The 23,253-nt window shown below is 37.2% G+C and overlaps 1 protein-coding gene across 2 annotated transcripts in view; it reads left to right on the forward strand.

The window, feature by feature from the left end:
- LOC134804052 (DENN domain-containing protein 1A-like) overlaps positions 1-22,602 on the forward strand; it is a 30,000-nt gene extending 7,398 nt beyond the window's left edge. Inside the window, exons 5-14 of one of the 2 annotated variants that reach the window (XM_063776934.1) lie at positions 632-889; positions 1,719-1,820; positions 3,128-3,240; positions 5,657-5,765; positions 6,291-6,479; positions 8,139-8,171; positions 16,691-16,797; positions 17,417-17,615; positions 19,606-20,049; positions 21,073-22,602. In XM_063776934.1, the coding sequence (XP_063633004.1) occupies positions 632-889; positions 1,719-1,820; positions 3,128-3,240; positions 5,657-5,765; positions 6,291-6,479; positions 8,139-8,171; positions 16,691-16,797; positions 17,417-17,615; positions 19,606-20,049; positions 21,073-21,321 (1,803 nt within the window). In that variant the 3' untranslated portion in view covers positions 21,322-22,602. The remainder of the gene's footprint in view (positions 1-631; positions 890-1,718; positions 1,821-3,127; positions 3,241-5,656; positions 5,766-6,290; positions 6,480-8,138; positions 8,172-16,690; positions 16,798-17,416; positions 17,616-19,605; positions 20,050-21,072) is intronic. The other variant, XM_063776935.1, reaches the window with a different exon arrangement.
- Positions 22,603-23,253: the final 651 nt, after the last annotated feature.

A 23,253-nucleotide genomic window follows, 5' to 3' on the forward strand; every position in this document is an offset into this window, starting at 1 on the left:
GCAGGAGAGAGGAACAGGCGGATCAATATACGAAATTCTTCGTGCTTATGGTCCATACTTGGTCGATTGAGAATATTTATATCGGTAATCATGCGAAACTCTAGAGCTAACCTGCCGATAAAAAACTACAGACTAAGGGCTCATTTAGACGATGCGAGAACTCGGTTTTGATCGGTCGGTTGAATTGGACGTAACCGGCAGTCCGCAATGTAACTAAAATCGTATGCGAGTTCGCGCGCCGTCTAAATCAGCCCTAATAGTGACCGATAAAGCAAGTCGAAGCGTGTTTTCTTGAAAAAACCCGACGGCCGTCTTTCGAGCATCCCTGAGAATGTATGTAAAAAATAGAATGTACTCGAACGCCTTGACAACAGAGTCATGTTCAGATATTTGTGAGCACATTGGCCGCTCAGATAAATCTGATGGCGACTGTTGGTACAGTCGTCGACACTTTAAGAAACTAGATCAGTGTATTAGGTCGAGCTTTATTCCACTTAAGTACGTGAGAGACCCGTTTTAAATATTTTGAATATTCCTCAGTTTTATAGTTTTTGATCGATGCGAAAGCACTTAATTGACACTCTTGCAGAAATATTTTGTATATAATAACACTTGCTGTACGTTTTTCCAGTGTAACTTAACGGAATACTTCAGCGCGGTAGACACAAAATGCATGGCAGGGTTATGGGCAGCATTACTACACGAGAGACGAGTCGCCATCGTAGCATCCAAGCCCTCCCGGTTATCGGCGTGTGTCCAGGCGGCCAACGCGACTTTATTCCCGATGTCGTGGCAGCATATATTTATACCGATTCTGCCTAAACACTTTGTGGATTATCTGTTGGCGCCCATGCCGTTTCTTATTGGAGTTCCAGCTAGCGTTATGAATGTAAGATAAATAAATAAATATTATAAGGACATTCTTACACAAATTGACTAAGTCCTTCGGTAAGCTCAAGAAGGCTTGTGTTGTGGTACTCAGATAACGATAAATATATTATACGAATACTCAAATACATAGGAAACATCCATGACTCAGGAACAAATATCTGTGCTCATCACACAAATAAATGCCCTTACCGGGATTCGAACCCAGGACCATCGGCTTCACAGGCAAGGCAGGGTCACAACCCAATTTCTGCCCGTGACTTCCTGCGTAGAATGATGATGATGATGATTGATAAAAACTATCCTATGTCCTCCCTCGCCTCATGCTATCTCCATATTAAATTTCATATAATTCGGTTCAACGGTTTAAGCAATACTTTACTGTTGACAGACAGACCTTACTTTCGCATTTATTTTAGAAGAGACAGTAGACTGAGTAGTCATACTATGATGTTATACTAAGATTGGTACTACAGTAACAAAAAATACTCCAAGAATGCAGCAGTGATAGATTCAGAGGGTTTCAGTTGTTTATTGAATCTAGTTTGAAGATTAGAATACGTAAAATGCTGCAAAGTAATGGGGTGGAAAGGCGTCGTTGTATTTTTTTAACATTTGTACTTGACACTTCGGTCCCTGTTGTCTAATATCACAATTGTTTTCAAATCGCTAAGGAACTGATATTTAAAAACGCATTTTAAAATGCCCTAAGTAATATTGGAGGAACGTTTTGCATAGGCAGCGTGCAAAACGTTCGGTTGTGTATCTTGATTTTTTATATGCTATAATCGTATATATATATGTAATTTTTATTCGTTTTCACATTTCAGACTGTAAGGATGTCGGATATAGGAGATGTAGTCGTATTAAATGTAGACAAAAACGAACTGAGATCTCCCTTCCAAGACTTAGAAAGTCTTCCGCCTGAATTGGTGAGTACTAGTGATGTACCGACTATTGATTTGGCCAACTAGCCGACTAATCGGCGCTCGGATGGCCGATTAGTCGGCCGACTAGTCGGCTAGTCGGCCAGATCATTAGTTTCGTTTAAGTTCGGTTCAGATCACTTAAAAATATAATAGTTTTTCCCCCTGCGTCGCGCTATTCATCATATTATAATAACGCTAAAAAATAAAATAAAATAAATAAAAAAATCCTAAGGCTATTCATACGACAATCGGACATAAGAAAGCGAGCACACGGTCAATAATTCGAACAAAAGTTTTCGTAGGCACCCTAAATAGGAATTTGGGTAAAATAGGTGAAAAGTTTATGGTAAATATTTGCTGTTTATTTCTTTTCGCCCCGATTATCTGTCACTTATAAAGTGCCGACTAATCGGCCATTTTTGCCGACTAATCGGCCATTTTTGCCGACTAATCGCCGACTACAAATGAGGACGGATAGTCGGCTTTCCCGACTAGTCGGTACATCCCTAGTGAGTACCTACCTATTTAACCCTTTACCAGGCTGAGGGATATATATTTCCCACATGACATTCGATTGTCATTTTTGGACTGTCAGCCTGGTAAAGTCTAAAATATGAATATGAATATACTTTTCAAGAGATTTCTAAAGAGGTCAGGGTTACCTATCGCAACCTCGAAACATTTTAAGCCTGATGTTTCATTTGCCAATTTTTCAAAATGGTGACAAATCTAACCTAACGGCTATACTAGTAGGTCATTTATTAATCAAAAATACATTAATATATTAAAAAAAAATACACAATTAATACCTTAAAACTTAAAACCTAAAGGGACTAAAACTAAAATACTACCTACAATTATGTAGAAGCCGTTAGGTTAGATTTTTCGGAACAAGGCATTAAATCTTTACCGAAAAACTTGAACAAAGTATGGTTTTTGAAACTAACACAGTCGGTTAAAATTATGTTTGACAAGTGAAATATTGGTCAAACATTTTCCGAGGATGCGATAAGATACCTTAGGGAGTAAAATCATCTATTACTCCCCTGCACGTAATATAGCCCTTGTTGAACAAGTTTCATTAATTTTTTATTAATAAGACATTTGTTGTCTACACCCAAACTTTTTCACACAATTTTCGTCGGGTAGTTGAACAAATCTCTGTTTTGACATTTTGCTGGGACATCAGTTTCGACCACGACCAGTGAAACCTGTGTCGAAACGTCTGTAAATAAAGGTAATACAATAATTTCACGATAGACCCGTCTATAAATGTGAGTTAATACGTTTATTGTCCTTTGTTATTACAGGTATCCAGTTTGAAGAAAGCTTTAAGTGATAAGAATGCATTAGGAGACGCCGTGTCGCGCGCGTTTTTACGGGCACTGGTTGGTTTAATAGGAGGGTACCGAGACGCTATAAGGTGAGCTATGTAGTTTTTCTAACCACTACTCAGCGTACTAGAATCTATACTACACTACACTACTATAGACTACACTACTATACTACTACACTATACTACTGGACTATAGAAGTCTGGCTCAATAATGATCTCACGTACAATATGCGTCGCCGCGAGTGAACAGCTGTACTGCGCGCTGCTTGACAACGTCCAAAATATTGTAATGCCGCAATAGATTTTTTTATCAACTGCAAAATGTGTATTGAGTAACATTAAAAGCTGCGAGCGGGGTTTAGTTATGGAGGAGGGATAACTGTCATGAGTGCCAGTCATGTGGACCGTTTTTAGAGCAGGAAGGACATATAAATGCGATGTTATAAAAGATTAAGTTCACCATTCGTATAATTTTATATCGTGCTATAAAGTATGAATAACTAAATAAATTCGTATGTTGGTAATCACGCACAGTACTTCTGCGGAATATATTCTTACCGATAACATTTATTCAAATGTTAATATTATTGTATCCCATTGCGATGTAGCTCTCAATACGAATTACGTACCCGGAAGCGAATCTATTGCAATACAAAAGCGTTTCGAGTAAACAAAGATAACCTTTTGTATTACTTTTGCACCTTATGTCACGAGGTGTTGCGTTTCGATTGCGGCTTGAGATTGGAACGAATTAGTAAACTATACTACAAGTGCATAGTCGGTAATAGTCTTCTCTCAGTACGCGCGACGCTTTCAAAGTGTCAACAACTACAAATTAATCTAGAAGACCCGCGTCAGTAATGTCCTCCGATAGAAGAGTACCTTCCCGCCCGAAACAGCCGCCAACGCCTGACGAAGATTATAATAACAACTTACTGCACAATGTCATTCGTTCAACATCAGTGCAGTCTCCAAGCCTCCCGGGGATCATTCAGGATGCTATGCAGAATAACGAACTTATAGTGCTCAAGAGACAGATCGAACTGCTCGAGAGAATGGTGTTAAACATCAAAGCTCAAAACAATAAACTCAGCGATATCTACCTACCAGAATATAACCCGGACAATCAAAGGGTAACTGTCGGTGAGTGGTGCAATCAGGTCGATACACTGATCAAAGTAAGAGGGATCGCGCCATCGCTCGCCATGACTAAAGCTCTATCGTGCCTTAAAGGTCGTGCCCAAATTTGGGCGGAGACTAACGCTCATCTCTTCTCACAGTGGCCGGCTATAAAGGAGCAACTTATGGTGCACTTCTGCGGGGAGTTACGATACATCCGCTTCGTCAATAGATTCAGGGAATACACGTCGAACGATGCTGACACTTACGCGGAGTATGTCAACGAAGCCTGGAGACTGTTCGCGAGGATCTCGCCTAACGCTCCGAACGACTTGATGATCGAAGCGGTGATTTCTGGGATACGCCCGAGGTACTATCAGATCGAGCTGCTGAGATACTCGCCGCGGTCGCAGGCGGAGCTGGTCGGTGCCCTGAGCAACTACAGGAAAATAGAGTGAAATTCATAATAGGCCAATGTTCCAAATGTATTCCTGAACCCTCCTCCTGAATTGTACGTTTTTTTTATTAGTTGTGGGGTCGTATTTGATTGGTTAAGTTAAAATATAAAATTTAATGCGTTCAATTAAATGGTCATTGGATATCAGAGTTTTATTTCGAGACACTATTATGCTACACCCTTTTGATTAAGTGAAAAGGGGCCCACTGATTAACATTCCGCCGGACGGTATCGGCATTTCAGTTGTTCGGAACTGTCAAAATTTTGTTCTAACTGACAGGCCGATACCGTCCGGCGGACTGTTAATTAGTGGGCCCCTTTAGACCATATGTAACTAAAATAGATGCTTTTACAAATAACTTTTGTTATTGCTATAATAAGAGAATAATTTTCTTTTAAAAGTATAGGATCTGCTGTTTAATTAAAGGGCATTTAAAGCTTTTATGGCTTATTTTACCACATTTTATTATTTATTTTCGCCTGTAAATATCCCGCTGCCTGCCAAAGACATTTGTCGCCGTGACATAGCCTGAAAACAGACTGTTATGATACTTATGATCATATTGATCGTCACAGACCTTAAATCATCTAAGAATCAAGCATTGTAAATCGACTGACATATTTGTTAATTATTCACAATAAAAAAGTTTATTTTATGAGTACATATACATATATATAGCAGTACATATAAGTATGTACTATCTAAAAATTAAAGTAACAATGCACTTTATTACACTTGTAACACGGTTTATTATCCAATAATTTCCATGATGTTAGTTAGTGACTTTTGCTTGTCACCCAACGATATAGGAATTGTCTATTTTTCATCTCTATTCTTTTCCGTTTAAAAAGTTTTAGTAGGTACTCTATCTTTAATCGTGTATTGAAATCGATTAATTGTGTTTAGATTTTATTTTTCTTTTTTAGAATCGAAAAAGGTCAACAAATAACGTTCAACCCTGAGGCTTTTGTGAGAACTAGAAAAAATATGCAACCATTCCTTAGAAAAATACTACAATCACAAATATTTCAACAGGTACGATTATTAGTTTTAAGACTGACTTTAAGGTTGTAAATTTATTCGTTCTAGACAAAATAATCAGAAATTTACATTCACAGCAGGTTATTGTATTCATTTCCCCTCTGTATTATTTTAAATGTTCGACACATCTAATTCTCGTTTTAATCCCGTATTTCTGAAGTTCCTTGACGGACTATAAAATACATGACATTTTCTTTCTTCTAATAATAATAATATTATGGGAACCTATTTGTTTTAAAATTCTGATCAATAGTAATAAACTTAATGAAGTTGATTTTTTTAATGAATTGTAGTAGACGTATAGGTTGATTCACGGAAGCACGTATAGAATGAACTAAACTTTCATTGTATGAATGAAACCTGTATCGGTATACAGTCCGAGCCATCATTTTATTGGTTAACGTGATACACACAGATTTTTTCATTCACTCACTCATTCCATTCATGCCAGCTCTTGTGAATGTATGTGTACTTAAAGATTTAAACATATTTTTTTCACATTTCCTTCTCCATTTCCAGTTTATAGACGAAAGGTTAGAATTGCTCAATTCCGGCAGAGGCTTTAACGACGAGTTCGAAGTTGAATGTAACGCCTACGCCGACAAACTAGGGACGGGCAGCGGCCAACGACTGAAACAGCAGTACAAAGACTGGGCCAAGACTGTAAAGAAAGAAGGCGGTGCCTTCTTTAAAAATTTCAAAGATAAGGTAATGCTTTTGTATGGTTAGTTGTGTTTACTGAGGGATATAGTACTCGTTTTTATCGCATAATGAAGATGAGTAAAAATTATGTCAAAAAGTGTGTCGTTTAAGAGTCACACGTACTCACCGCCAAATAGACGCTCCCATACAATAAAAGTTACGCTGAAGCTTAAGTTACATGAAACGTGGCGTGCACATTTTGTAATATATATCTATGTTTGGTACAAGTTCTGTATGTAAAACATCTATTCAATCTCACTTGTTTATAGTATCAGACATAGGTATAATATCGTTTTAAAATGAGAACGTAACATCGATTATATGGCGGCGGCTAGGCTCGTGTGACTCTTAATACGTTTTATTATACTGCCTTTCGGGTGTGAGTGATGGACACTGACATCAATGCCACGATGATTTGATCAAAAATGTGTTAAGCGTTTTTGTTTCAAATGTATAATTTCCTAATAGACTTGGAACAACTTCTAGAGAGTTGATTTACGGTTTTATACTAATTTAGCCTTACCTTAGTCCCAAACTAATCCATGTCTTATTTATACTTCTGCGTCTCATCTCATGTACAGTCAGAAATACTATTTCTTGTAATGAAAGAGAGCCTTCAAATAAAAGAAGCTGATAATATTCTTTCGCTATTTATTTAATAGTACGGCTTGCCTAATTAGACAATCCGAGTATAGCTTTGAGGTTGTTCAGCCAGGTAACATAGACAGAGTTCCGTTTATAATGCAAGTATAGGGACGGATTTTTTTTATTTGCCATGTCATGGCCTTACTATGATCAAAATTGTATAATATCTTTCACTCGACTAAATCAAAAGTGATAATAATAAGGACGGAACCATGATAGATCGCGAACGTTAAGCCGACCACTGACTAACAGGGGCCCGTTTCTCTAAAGCTTGTAACTTGTAATACAAGCGGATGTCACTTTTTGACAGCTTTTGTTAGAAAGGGCCTTCCACTTGTATTACATGTTACAAGCTTTTGAGAAACGGGCCCCAGGCCGCTGGACGATATCGGCCTATCAGTTAGAACAAAAATTTGACAGTTCCGAACAACTGACCGGCCGATATCGTCCGGCGGACTGTTAGTCAGTGGTCGGCTTTAGATGCCGATCCGCCGAGCCTTGGTGGATTGAGAAACTATTATAGTTATGCGAATTCGCAGAAAATGAAAATATTATTAGTCATTTTCTCCCAATTATACAATAAAAAAAGTATACCTTTGCGTCGCGGGCAGCCCGTGACGGGTTTCAGTAGGTAGTTTATTTTATACATATTCAGTTTATATTTATATTTAAGTATAGTTTTTAATTAGTTTTATGTTTAGATTATGTGTTCTTTTATGAATAAAAGTTCCTGCAACAAATCAAAAAAAAAAATGCAGCGTTATAGTACCTACTATAAATGCGCCAAAAAAGGAATTTGTAATGAATTTACTACCTACGTTAGTATATGAGTTGTAGGAATAATTTATAATAGGTATATGTAGTGTGTCTTCGCTGACTTTTCTTAATAATGCTCTTGTAAATATCACATGAAATATTATCGTGAACATAAAACTATCGCCATCTCTGTTACCCCGTAGCTTTTTCCATATGCATGCATGCTTTAACTACGTGTGTTTGTTTTATCTTTAATATTTCCAGGCGAACCCCGCGGTACAGTCAGCTGTCAACACGGTGAGTCCCAGACAATGTCGTCAGAACTGTTTCGTTCAAATTATTCTAGTTGTTCACTACTCTGTGGAGCGTACTATTATGTTGCGTATTGGTGATGGTAGTTGTTAAAAATGCTTTAGTTTGTTTTTAGTTTATTTTATGTATGCACTGTGTTTTTTTACTTGAACCATGGAAACTCTTTCTTTAAAAGACGAAGATCAGTTTTATAATTTTTTGTCGATATTTAAATAAAATAAATTAAGTTATTGAAAATTGGATTTATTTAATGAATTTATCCGTAACTACATGGAATAAAACTATTTCAACGGATTATATCACGTATAATAAATTTAAAATACATCCCGACGCGAGGTCTCGAACCATTTAAAGCGTGCAGCGTTCGTGGTGAACAGGAGACTATGGGTCTCCCCAGATATATCGACGCGCATTCGGCAAAAGCCGATAGGAAAAAGCTTTATGTCTGCGCAATAAGAGCGAAAAAGTCGTCGTTCGGCTCGGCTCGCATCGGCCGGCGCCTGCCGACGCGTCGACGGCTTTTTCGCTCTTATTGCGTGGACATATAGTTATTTGTACAACAAGAGATCAAAGTTTGATATTTCTTCGAGTGCTTATTTTGAGTCCCGTGCAAACGAAAGATTCTATAATAGATTCACGAGCGTAGCGAGTGAATCTAATTTAGAATCTTGAGCGTAGTAAGGGATTCAAAAGCGCACGAGATGTAAATAACTTTGATCTCGTGTAGTACACAAAATTTTTCACCCTAAGCAGTGAGAACATACCTAGAGGGACAGAGATAATAGAACCCAAGTATATCGAACTTGTATTAGACCCCGCATGTTGAAATGACATTTGACTATAAAGGTCACTTGAATGTCATTTTGTCTCACTCAGTGAGCAAAATCGCATTTTGCTCACTGAGTGAGACACATTCAGTGAGCAAAATGCGATTTTGCTCACTAAGTGAGACAAAATGACTCAGTGAGCAAAATCGCATTTTTCTTCACTGTTTTTAAGAAGCAAAGTACCCTTGTTCGATCTGCTGAGGTGAAAAAGCTTTTTCCTATCGGCTTTTGCCGAATGCGCGTCGATATATCTGGGGAGACCCTTAGATGTAAAACGCTGTAAAACGGGTTCGAAAAGTAAAAGTACGAGCCCCGATGCAAATTAGTTCGTCTAGTTCTACGCAACAATTTTGTTTATTCTAATAAATTTTACACATGAACATAAAATGACCCAGTAATGGGAACCATAATAGTAATGTTTAATGTAGTTTATTTTGATCGTATAATAAAATTGCATGTGGTTTTTATTGCTGAAAAGACGTAAGTACTTTTCAAAAACGTTGTCCAAATCATATTCTCCTCTCCTACAGCACTTCTGTATGCATAGGCTCGAAACAAAATTGTCAGTTCATTGGCAGATCCCTGTTGCTTTCCCTAGTAATAGCCCTTTACACATCTGTTACAATCCTACCCGTCAAATAAAAAATAAAAAATCGTTATTTTATTTTCACCTCAGCAGCTCGAACAAGGGTACTTTGCTTCTTAAAAACAGTGAGCAAAATGCGATTTTGCTCACTGAGTCATTTTGTCTCACTCAGTGAGCAAAATCGCATTTTGCTCTCTGAGTGAGACACACATTCAAGTTACCTTTATAATCAAATGTCATTTCAACATGCGGGGTCTAATACAAGTTCGATATACTGGGGTTCTATTATCTCTGTCCCTCTAGGTATGTTCTCACTGCTTAGGGAGAAAAATTTTGTGTACTACACGAGATAAAAGTTATTTACATCTCGTGCGCTTTTGAATCCCTTACTACGCTCAAGATTCTAAATTAGATTCACTCGCTACGCTCGTGAATCTATTATAGAATCTTTCGCTTGCACGGGACTCAAAATAAGCACTCGAAGAAATATCAAACTTTGATCTCTTGTTGTACAAATAACTATTCTTTCAGTACAAACGGTATTTCTTGTACATATTTGGATTTAGTTATTGTAGAATATTACTATATAAATTTAAACTACATTAGTATAAGCATTAAATATTAGTAATTTTTAAACTAAAACATTATTTTTGAACAAACGCGAGAACCTCAAAAATGGTCTTACTAGACGAAAACATATGCATCGGGGCTCGTATCTTAAATACGATACACGATATAATCCGTTAAAATAAATCCGTTTTGTTTCATGAGTCGAAGACAACATTATGCGTAACTAGTTAGTTACGGATAGTTATCCATAACCTATCTAGTTTCTTTATGGTTTAAAAGTTTTTCTAAAGAATTCGAGGTTTTGCGTAACGTTTCTCCATGTCCAGATAAAAAAAAAAAATAATATATCCTCCTAAGGCCCAGCCAAACAAACGATAAACTCAATATTTGCCACTGAAATTTGAACCTCTATTGCAGAGAATAGAGTCGATTTTTTATTTGTTTAAAAATTTAACGAAAAAAAAAATGCAACTTTGTTTCAATTAAATACGGGTTAAATTTCATCGAACTAAAGAAATACTATAGGTAGGACCTTGGGCCTTAGGAGGATATAATTTCGTAACTATATGTAGGATATGTATTACATATTTTTATATGTTATGCAGTATTCTTAGCTTCATCCTGTAGTATGTATTAGCTCAGCTCAATTGCAGCTTGCTTAATATTTCGTAATGTAAGTATTCATTGTAAATATATTTTTACTGGTAGGAAGTCTCCTAAATAGCTTCTTCATTCGGCATTAATTTTGGCAGCAGAAATAATTATATAATGTACCTACTAATATTGATTGATTAAATAATATTATTTAATAAAAGGCGAAGTAGCTACATTGGGAACATCTGTTAACTGCTGTTACATGAAAAGATTATCTGATTCAGATTATTTGCAGTATTCACCCCGTAAATTATTGCAGGTGACTAAATAAACTCCCTGTATTTTAGTTTTCTCTATGTCACATCACATGAAAAATATGGTTTAACTTCGAAATTCATCTGTCTCTAGACTAGAGCGATGGAGATTCAGATAGAAGATCTTGATAAGGAGCGCGTCGTATCGTATGCCACCTGTAGCGATATAACACGAATTTCATCATGCTCGGCTTTCATATAGATAAATAGCTATTTATATTTATTTTATTATGATTGCCGTCTTTAATGAATATATAGATATCGCCTAATAATAAATACAATGCTATTTTTAACTGGGTAAATTACTTATATGTATAAATTTAATAGAGTTCTTTATTATATACGTATCGCATTATTCACAATTACCTAGTTTTTGATTTAGCGCTGCCGCAAAGTATGTGTACTCCACGAAGTAGCGAATATAATAGATTGGTTCTAAATTATTTTCTGCACTGGGTCTCCATAGGACATAACTGTATTTATTGCATGCTAATTTTTATTAAAACAAATGAATAACTGGTTGAACAACGAGAGAAAAATACCAATTGTAAAACCTTATAAATCAAATGAAAATGAACAGTTAGTTAGTTAGTTATACTGGGCATTTTCCGCAAATCGACAACCATTGTGCCTATTTAACAGTATTAAATATTTATATATTTAAAAGTGAATTCTACCAGCCAACATGAGGAAATATAACAAAATTTGTCAAAAGCTTTTGTAGAATAAAGAGAGCCTTTCCGAGCTGGTGTGGTGAAAATGTTTTTACGAATTGGCAGCAACAACTGACCATCGGTGAACCTTATGTCCTAGTGTTAAGGTTCAATTGTGCGTGTGCACAGGGCACGGATATTCATTTGTTTTCTATACAGATATTTTCTGGATTCTAGCGTAAGACATACACACAAAGATAGGGTGACGGCACCAATCATGGACATGTTAAGCGCACTAAATTAGAATTTCGTTTAAAAATGGGATGTTTTTTGACGATACAAAAATGGTGATTTTTATTTTGGGACTCAAATACATGAGGAACATTTAAACAAAACCAAAAATCCTGTATGTTTAATACATAATTAATAAAAAATATATAAATTGAAATTTACGAAATCACCATTGATGGACATCAAAAATTCAGTAATGGACACCCAGTCATGGACATGGACCCAATTATGAACATCCATTAATGGACACTTTTGTATTGAACACATAAATGAAACAAATGATGTCACAAATCAACTTTTATTAACGCTATTTGAACTTTCAACATGAACAGTCTTAGATTTCCAAGTTACACTATCAGACTTTCAATCAACCATCTGGTTTTCAGTCATTTATTAAACATTAATTGAGGCTTTACCTCTTTGCCAGCAGCTGCAGCTCAGAATTGGTAACATAACAAATCAACTGAGATCTATCAGGTAAGAAATTAGAATCTTAGCAATACAATAATCATAAAGCACAATATAAAATATAAAAAAGAACGAACAAAAAAGTTTACTTTTTCTCCTAGTATAACTTTAACTAAAATAAGCATTTATTATTTAATAAAGAAAGATTATATAAGTACCAAAATAATGAAATTACGTTGTTTATAAAAGTCAGTTATTTAGCTTAATATCTTGTTAAGTATGTTTTACAGCCTCACTTATCGATTTAGACAATTAAATACTGAGAATTCTACAAATACTCCACACAGTATGACTTATTTTACTGAGATTCATTGAAGCTACATTAATTAGATAACTAGGTATATGTATTTGGCAAATACTTCTCCATTTCTTTAATTTTGTAGAAGCCTCGATTATTAAGTTCCACAACATCTCCAGCATTGTACCAGCTTTTATCAGGCTTGTCAGGCCATCTGAAAGAGTTTCCAGTTGATAATATCATGGTACTTACTTCATACTGGTTATGGTCGACATCCTCAGTTTTTACAGGAAAATATTCTCCCTCATACTTGACTATGACAAATTGTCCTTTAGCAACTACCAGGCCAGAGTTTGTGTTTGCTGCTAAGCTGCTTAAAGGTTCATCATCAGAATTTGTATCACTTTTATTGCATTTCAGATTTAATCGAGGAAATTTAGTAGATTTTGTACCTTGCTTCATAAAGGGGATTTTGCGTCTTTTTGATGGTTGTGGATCCTGAGGTTTTTCTCTACTTTTATCAGAATTACTTAAAACACTATCATCACTTTCAGCGTATACAATCTCTGCATCTGTGTCTTCAGACGAAGTGTCCTGGCTATGTTTAGACTTGGGTTTAGATTTAGATTTTCCTTTTTTCTCAGCAATATTTTTTTCTTTTAATATTTTTTTTTTTGCTGTCTTTCTAGGGCTCTCTTTTCTTTTTCTTGTTGTAGCTTCTGTTTTTCTATTTTTTTTTTCTGTGATATTCTTGCCAAGATTTACTAGTCACTGCAAATGGTACCTTCTCTTTTTTCTTTTTTTTTTCCTTCGGTTCTTCGGGCCAAAAAAGGCTTTTCTTAAAAAGTGATGGAACCACTACACCTAAAGCAGCTTCTAAAGGATGTTTCTGAGGAGTTACACTACGTACAGGGACTCTGGCAGTAGTTTCTGACGCACTCTCGGGTGTTGCTGATGGGCTTTCCGTGTTATTAGTTCTTGGGACAAATTCCGGTATTTGGTTTTCGACTGCTTGATTTATTGGGAATGTTTGGGTCTGCGTAGGTGGTGTACTGCAGGATAATTCTTGATTTTCGACACTAATTCGGTTTGTCTGCTCAGGTTCCTCCATTTGGTTAGGTAATTCACTTATTGTAGGTGAAGCTAAAGAATCTCGGCATGGTTCAATTTCAGTGCATTCCAGTGGTTTGAGAGATGATGTTTTCTGAGATTCCAACAGCAGAGTGCCCTCCGTGGTTAAAATAGCCGTCGAATTTGGATGTTGCACTTCACTTTCTGTGTTATCTGGAGCAGCTTCTGATGTGGAGAGCTGATTCTCTACTGAATCTATTTGGGGAATAGACCTTTCACTATTAAACGACTCTTGTTTGTTTTTGGCCCAGATAACAAACAGCGATTCATCTTCACTTGGTATATTCTGTTCAACGGTGCTCCTGTCTTTGAGATATAATGCGTTGAACAAGTCTAACTTTTGTCTCGAATAAACAGCAACTATCTCAGCATCCAAGTATTTCACAAATTCTATTTGCTTTGGGTCCACTTCCTTTTCAATAATTTGTGTATGTTTTTTTTTTTATTTTACTCATATCAATGTAGTCCGGTCCGAAAGGGTGCAAACCTCCAGCTCTGAACCCATTCCGAATGCATTCTTCTGATATTGTGCTAATAGCGTCTTTTAGCACAGGTGCAAAGTGTTCTTTTTTCAGGACTTTACCCAAATTGTTCAGTTGCCACTTAGAAACTTCTTTTCTCCAGGCTAATTTCAAAGGGCGAAAGACTGCTAAATCCATTGGTTGAAGGATATGGGCTGAGTTGGGGTACAGAGCAATGAGCTCTATGCCGTTTGCGGAGCAAAAATCTGATAGATGTAATGTTAAATGTGATCTGTGGCCATCTAAAAAAAACAGGACGGGTTTTGGTATCTTTTGCTCCTCTAGCCATGGATTGAAAATATTTGTGATATACTCGTAGAATGTGCTTCCACACATCCAGCCTGATTCAGATTTTCCTATGCCCCAATGTTCAGGAACAGTGGCTGTTATGTGCGCTGGCAGTCTATCATACTTGAAGACTATCATTGGTGGTGCTAATTGACCGGTGGCATTGGCAGTGAGTAAGACAGTTAGGTTGTCTTTTTCATCGCCGCAGAATTGGTACAGATGTTTTTCTGCTTGTTTACAAAGAACTCGGCCTGCTTTTGGTGACAAAAAAATGCGCTTTCGTCGGTATTAAATATCCGGCTGGGTTCATCTAAAACATCTTTTAAACCTATACCTTCTATGTATGTCGTTATTTCTTCGAACCATTTGCGGATGCCTTCTTCGGTAACGTCATCCCTCGACTTCGAAAGATTTTGTGCTGTTTTTTCTGTTATATCTGGATGTCGTTTTAAAAATGACGAAAACCACTTTTTTCCAGGTTTGTTATTTGTAAAAGGATTGGCCTTCCCTTGATCTAATATAATTTTTTGCACGCTCTCTGTTAATAATTGTCTATTTATGGGAAAGTGCTTTTAACTCATTGCGACCAACCATTTTACCAGAATGTCCTCTTCTTCTGGCGTGAAGATAGTTTGAGGCCCCATAGCACAAACTGCAGGACTTTTGCCTGTCACCTTGTTGTGCAAGGTTATTCGAGGAACCCCAAACCGGAGGGCAGCTGTGCTAATCTTTTCTCCCATCCTTACAGCATCCAATGCTCTCCCCATTTGTTCGGGGGTGTAATTTTTCTTTGGTGCCATCTAAGACAAAACAAAGAACCCAATTATGGACAACTAAAAATACCCAGTTATGGACATCGTCCATGATTGGAAAATAAAGAGCAAACACAAAATCAACTCAACCCAAATGTTTAGTGCAACAAATTAAATAATTTAATACAATAAACTAAAAAAGTAATAAAAAACTTAAGCATGGACACTTGTCCATTACTGAATTTCATAAAATATCGAATCCAGTAATGAACAAACCCCACAAAAAACTTATTGCTGTGATTGGACATATTCAACTTAGCTCAATTTACTTGCAATATAGTATTATTCAGTAGAAATAACATCAAATCTCATTACAGCATAACACAAGATAACACCATGCACAAATATGTACTCACCTCCTTAACGATTTCAACAATAAACACGGATTTACATGACCACCGCCCGCAACGAGATTTCACTTCGCAGCCATCTTAGAACAAAATGGCCAATTTTGGTGACGCGTGTCAGAATGACCGCTCAAACGTCTATTGGTTATGCTTTAGAATTGCAAGTTGAAAAAGGTTGGGACAGTTGCTTAATAAATTCGATCAACGAAAAAAATGACCATAATTGGTGCCGTGTCCATTACTGGTGCCGTCACTTTACATGGCGTTATTCATAAACGCGCTACAAAGCTAAATTAGCTAATAATCATTTGAATTTCATGTATCTATACCCTAATAGTTTCCACTCGTACTAACTAATTACGGAGAAAAATTGGTTGCATTTAGTACCATAGTGCAAAAACAAAAGGTCATTATTACAACAACCAAATTTTCCGCGTAATGAGTAAGACTGTGAACTAGGCCTACTAAGGGTATCGATATTTAGAAAGCGCTGTACTGCGTCATACTTTTTGTAGTAACTGGGAGGATAGCCAAAATGACAATCGTGCATCGACACCAAACGAAATGACAGATTCTACGAAAAGTCACGTGAATAGTTCCTTACAATATTTTTGTTTCGACTGGCGTTTTCTATCAACGATTGTCATATTGGCTAAGCCCTCTGGGCTGTCAAACGTTAGTGATTTATAAATCCGCTGAAGGCCGTACAGCGCAATCTACTTCGGCTGTCAAATTTACTGCTAAGTATAATATTTTGCAATCCTTTATGCATCTTTACTATTTCTTTATCCGTGTCATCTATTAGTTATAAAATAAATACCATAAATCCATGTTGTAATTAACAAAATAAATGTTTGAACTTAGGTCCGGCAAGGAGGTAAAAACATGAAGTCAGCGGTAAAGGGTCTGAAGAATAAAATACCCAAGACTGGTTCACGGCCGTCGTCGATCAATACTACGGATGACAGCAGGTAAGACACCGACCACACAGACACCGCATTATGAAACGTTTTCTGATGGAATGGCCACTTGCACCATCCCACTAACCCGGGGCTAAGCGGTTATACCGTTAACCCAGTGTAGAATTGTACTGGTAACCATAGTAACTCCAGGTTTAACCGTTTAAACCGGGTTAGTGAAATGGTGCAAGTGGCGCCTAAGAGCACTAGGTCACCACACATAGGCGCAATTTTACTTGTAAAATGCTACGATTTGAGCAGCACATCCGAGATGTATTCCACACCATTTCATATTATAACAGCTCAAGTTAAACTTAATTTATACTAAATTTGTATGGGAGCGCTTATGTGTGATGACCTCGATTGTGTTATGTATTCCGTCTATTAGTTTAGTCGGTCTGTGAGATTATATATAACTTAACCTTTTGACTACCACAACTATTTTAGCAATTGAATCGCTTAACTTCAAACTCGGGTAAATCCATCCGTCAGATTATGCGATTTTGGTATTAGGAAAAGGTAATAGGGTAGCTATTTACTGAGAGGGTCGAATGGATTTACCCGAGTTTGAAGTTAAGCGGCACAATTGTAAACTCTGTTTGATGAAAATTGGTATTAACCTCATTGTCAGATTCTCATGCGGCTCAGTAACGCCGGTCTCCTCGGATTCCTCGGAGTCGTCGCCGTCCCGCGACCCGCCGCTGCGCGACCCCGCGCCGCAGCTGCCCCTCGACCTGCTCACGGAGATGGAACACCTGTTCAAGAACAAATCTCGCCGAGACAGCCTGCCGAGCAGCCCGCACAATCAGCTGAGTCTAGCCGACAAATCCGTGAGTTAAACATTGAGTGATATGCGCAGAGACAAGTGAGTCCCTAGCGAATGCGTAATTTACTACTGTACGCATGCTGCGCGCGTATTAAGAGGATAGTGGACGATCGCTTCCTCAAAAAAACGTAATCCCTATTTTCTTCTCTGGATATTGACACTACTTTTGTATAGAAAGGAGGTATCGCGCGGTCGTCCACGTTCTCCTAAGTAATGCAAGCGTACCGTAGTCCGTAAGAGAAGTACGAGTATGAATAGGCGAAACCGACGCATTCGCTAGACCTGAACGTGAACGTTTAAATTGTCATACTGGGTATTGTTTCTTTTAATAAAAAGTTGTTATGCTTAGACTAGAAAAAATACAAAAAACTTAATACAACATACTTACATTATCCAGTATGTGATAAATACTTATTATATTATATCTGCATAAATGTAAGGTCGATTGCATTAGTTGTTAGTGCTGTAAAGTAGATTTTATTTTTATATTTATATCGAAGATTCTTAACGATTCTCACTACGCGATTTTGTTCTGGAATAATTTATTACTCTGAATTTAACGGCTCTCTCGACGAAATACATTTCGCTACCTTGTCATTCAATATACTACACACATAAACACTTGCGTTGTTTCATTGTTCAGAATCAAAAGAGCCAGTCTATTCGATTTATCGAACGCAGGAACAATATATGTCATCGACCTTGTCATATGCAGTAACTTACCACGTAGTTATTTCCATAACTACTAGTAAAATCCAAATTATAGTTTCTTTATATAATTTTATTGAACTGTTTTTATTTGATAATTTGGTCCTTGTATCTCTGGACCGGATTTTCGCACGGCTCACTAACCCTTTGGATGCCTAGACCGCGCAAAGTTATCTGTCGCGTGTCTCCCACACTGCGGTAAGATGACCTATAAGTGTTATCACGTACAGTCACGGACAGATTTAATTGTTATGCGTGTGTAGTGTTAAATTATTATACATTATATAGCGTACAAATTAGCTGAAACCCTAATTGGCTTAGTAGTTAAAGATTGACCGTACGCTATCACTGTTTCTAAGCTCACTTGTGAGCAACGTATATGTACTTTTGTAGGTGTGGTACTCCACCTGTCCAATTTCATTGTCCAATGTGTATTTGCATCTCACATTTGTGATAGAGTGAGACTCAATGAACATTGAGGTGGAATACCAACCTTTGTGATGTATTGCGTCCAAAGGGCTAATAGTCAGAGCAACACAAAAGTGTTCTAATTTCTATGTAGGTATCTCAGTAGAATCTTAGATGCTTGTTGTGTGCTTTCGTCATCGTGGCTTTTGTTACTGTGTATTGTTGTCCTGTAGTTAACAAATCGTATAAGCTTGCTGTGGCTAAGCAGGCATGAAAAAAGTGCAACTGTGATACATGTACGGTTTGTCCTCCAAAATACTTACTATTATACATTTTTACTATACATATGCGTGTGTGTGTTTTATGTGCCTTATATCCCCCTTTCTACACATTTTCATATTTTATTGAACTGCATTGGTAGAGATCCCAATTTTCTCGCTAAACTCATTATTAGTCATTAAGTTAATTCCAAACTTCTCGGCACATTCCATGAAAATATACTTATTCCGAAAAATATATTCATTTTCATTTTCATCAATCAATATGCAGTTTTTAAGTTACAAAAGCCATGATTGCACTTTCACTATTTCATTATTTTATTACTTAACGTCTTATCAAAATTGACCGCACAAGATTTACGCGCATAGACATGAGAAATTTATCTGTTATCCTACTTTTCTTGTGGGACATTAATTTTGATTAGTCGTCAATTTTGTACTTCTATTTATATTTCAGTTACCTACTCGGCTTGTTTCTATTTCATAGTCGCTCCCATACCCGCCTCCGTCACGTCACTTTGTATGCGATGCGTGTGATGCGAATGCGTGTCAGCACGGTCCTAGGGGCGCAGTGGCACATTATTCAATTTTATTTTGCAGAAAACACTGTCACCAAGTGTCCCACCCCGGTTACCGGATCGTCCCCAACTCCCCCTCCGTTACCCAATAATTTCCACGAGGAAGTTGATAGACCTGTCCGACGCACCCGCGCCGCCTCCCCGCGCGCAGCACCACGCAAACCACTCGCATTTCGTCACTAACATCACCAAAAACAGTGACGCGAGCGATTTCCACACGAGCACTATTCAGTTTACGGAGGGCAAGGAGAAGGGCAAGCTGAAGCTGACGATGTCGACCACGCAGAGGAAGCTGTCGGACAGCTCGCCCGCGCCCCTGCCCGCGCCCAACGGCTTCAAGCCGCCGCCCGCGCACGCGCCCGCGCACGCGCCCGCGCAAGCGCCCGCGCCTGCTCAGGAACCAAATAGCTTACCGAGGCCCGTGGCCCGAAACCTGCACATACCGAATAGAGGGAAAACTCAAGAGGTAATTGTGATATGCGCATTTATACTCATATCGATTCTATTCCTCGCCGTCAAACAGAAAGCGGTCGAGTTCTTGTCCTGAAATCGAGAGTGGAGCTTGTTTGCACTAACACGGTTTTAAAAACTGAATAGATAAGAATAGTTTATTTATTAAAACATTAACTATAAAAACTTATTATATTGTTAATTTTATTATGGATTAATATATTTATAACATATCCAAGGTCCTTCATTCCTCACTATACTCGAGCTAGATACCAGTGATCCCTAGTTTGGGTCAGTCGAGAATGGGCAGTGGAACCGACTGCCCGACCCCCGATTGACCCGTGATCTGTTACGACCTGTTTAACATGGTGTGGCTGCCTGACAAATAGTATTTCAGGGTTCTCATGACGAACTAATGTAATCTGGGATATAACAAAAAGTGCCTAGACGAGAAACTTACTACATTGTCGCAAAGGACATCGTTCTCTTACTTAGCAAAAGGTAAATATTAAAACATTTGTTAGCAAATTAAATTATTTTAAAGCGGTACCTGACTCGTTACTGATAATTAATAATTTGTAGACAATATAAAAAATAACAATATTTATTGCTGAACTAATCCTGGTTTATTTAATTGATTTGTAAAAAGCAGAAATAATTATTTATTCTAATTATAGTGCCGGTATTTGTTTCACCGCTCCTTAGCTGCGTTATGAAGTGAACATTTGATGAATAGGCCGTTGCGTTGATTGTACGCGTGGTTTGCCCAACTGTGAAAGATGACATGTCACTGGGATCTGTCTATCTGTCCTATATGTCGCCTTGTAAATAATTAACACACTTATATCATGCCTTCCTAGTGCACGCAATTGCATGCCACTAAATACGTAGTAATAGTATCTAGTTTGTGTATTTACTTAAAAAGATTTAGATCTGTTTGTAGCGTTAGTGAATAAGACTAAATTATAGATGCTGATTTAATAATGATAATGATATACGAACGCGTATAGTGAAGATTAATTTAAATTTTCTTTTACAGTCGTGTGAGTCCACTGATCTCATAAAACTGGACGATTCGCCGACGAATCTAGAAGATTTCGATCCTCTCAAGTGCCGTGATAAAAATGATAAAGTGGAGACGAACAAAGCGACGGACAGTGCTCTCTTGCACGAGTACGGGTTGGACTTTAGCCAGTTCGGCTTCGGCCTGCTGGAGGCGCCGGCGCCGGGCTCAAGCGCAGAGGCCCCGCCCTCCGCCGTGCCCAAGGGCTGGACTACCTTCAACTGAGTGATTTGCTATACTTTTCTGTATATTTCGCGTATATACCATATAGTCCCGTGCTAATTTAATTATTTATTTATTGCTACGACTATTGTAGCCATGGAGTTTGAGCAACATACTCATTCTTTAGATCGATATTGATGTACATAATGTGACATATCAATGAAATGTAAAATATTGTATTGGTAACACGTCTTAGGTAAAGTTTTCTGTATATGTGTCGTAGGTTAATGTAATGTAATGTCATATGTATATTTCAGATAGATCAATTCTTTTTATGTGCAGAATAGTCAATATTTTTTCAAAGATCTTCCATGTTGTTATTGTTTCGGTTTTAACATTTTATACCAATACTGTATGTATATTCCCGTGATATTTTTAAACGAGACACTCGGCCTTTGTAAATATTCGGAAGGAATCGATTAGAATGATATATTATTTCTAAATCATTGCTCGGCGATTTCAACATCGCACTTTCGTTCAAAAAATAATATAATAATAGATCTAAATAAATTAAGGACAAATCTAAAATAACATAATTTCAGTATAATTCGAGATCTTACAGGTCTACCTATTGCTTTTCCGGCATGTTAGACTCAATTTAGTATTTGTATCAGATACTGATGAGTGTAAAAGTTTTCGAAAGTAGGTACTTACACAATTTGAGATTGCACATCACAATAGACACTGTTGTTGCCAAATTAAAATGAACATCAGAATTAAAAAGTTTTTGTACGAAAATATTCGCCTCATATTCAGCTAATAAGTAGGTAGGTAGTTATAATAAAATTGTAATGGCGTTCTATAGCACAACGTTTTAGGACCTGTTATTTGTCTTCGCACCAGGGACATATATGCTTATGTCTATGATATTGCTGTCGATTTAAAAAACGCATTATTCTAACACTTTAGTAACCGAGTTCTATATTTAAACAACAAATTCTATCTGAGGCTTTTCTATTCGCCAGACATCAATATCGTTGCTATATGTCCATGCCGCGTGACAACAGCGTCTTTGGAGAAAACAACTGAATTCCTCATATTCTAAAATGTAGTCAATAAACAATTTTTTTCCGTATTTTTTTAGAGTATATTATCTGTCATTTATATACGATTATGTTGTCAAAAAGTACAATTAGCCTTTAATGATAAGGTAATGCAGTAATTTGTTCTTATACCAGCAATGTCCTGGATTTAATTTATGAAATCGTCTTTTCATAAGGTGCTTTTACAATGGAAAGAAAGAAAGAAAGAAGATACATTTACTTAACGCCACAACATAGTACAATCGAGGGCATTCGCGGTGAACCACCTCAAGGGAAAAATCGTTTAAACGTCTTGCAGACGGTCAGGGATATCATAAAAGTGATGACCAATGGCACTTAAAAATGTGGGTGTTGAAAAAAGGTTAGGGAGGCGAAGCTTAGCCCAAACTACAACAACTAATAAACTGTCCTTACTACATAGATGTAAGTAAATTGAGGTAGATATGGTACCAGGCGCACGATCGTGAGCCATTAAATATAGGTTCCGGAACCTATATTTAGTTAGAGTTAGTCGTATGGGTGACGCCAACCTGTCAAGTTGTCAAAATCGTTGGATAAAAATTTTAGTTTTGTCAACTATGAACGTCACACGTCTACATAAATAAAAGGTCATTGCCTTACTACCTATTTTTTGTCTCATTACCTGTTTTTATCCTTTTAATTATTAAGATAAAGAATCGGAAATGCATCGCAATTGGTTAACTCTATGGGAGGCGGAGTTTAGCTCGCTCGTAAGGAGGTAAAAAGTTTCTGAAGTGGTTCCCCGGGAATGTCCCCGATTGTACATAAAGAAAAAGGAAACATACAAATATGTATAAAAATTTCATTGAACGCTAAAATAGTATGGCAATGGCTTTATAAAATAGTTGCCTTTATCGGCAGTTGACTACCA

Source organism: Cydia splendana, chromosome Z (assembly GCF_910591565.1).
Source record: "Cydia splendana chromosome Z, ilCydSple1.2, whole genome shotgun sequence".
Taxonomy (NCBI): Eukaryota; Metazoa; Arthropoda; class Insecta; order Lepidoptera; family Tortricidae; genus Cydia; species Cydia splendana.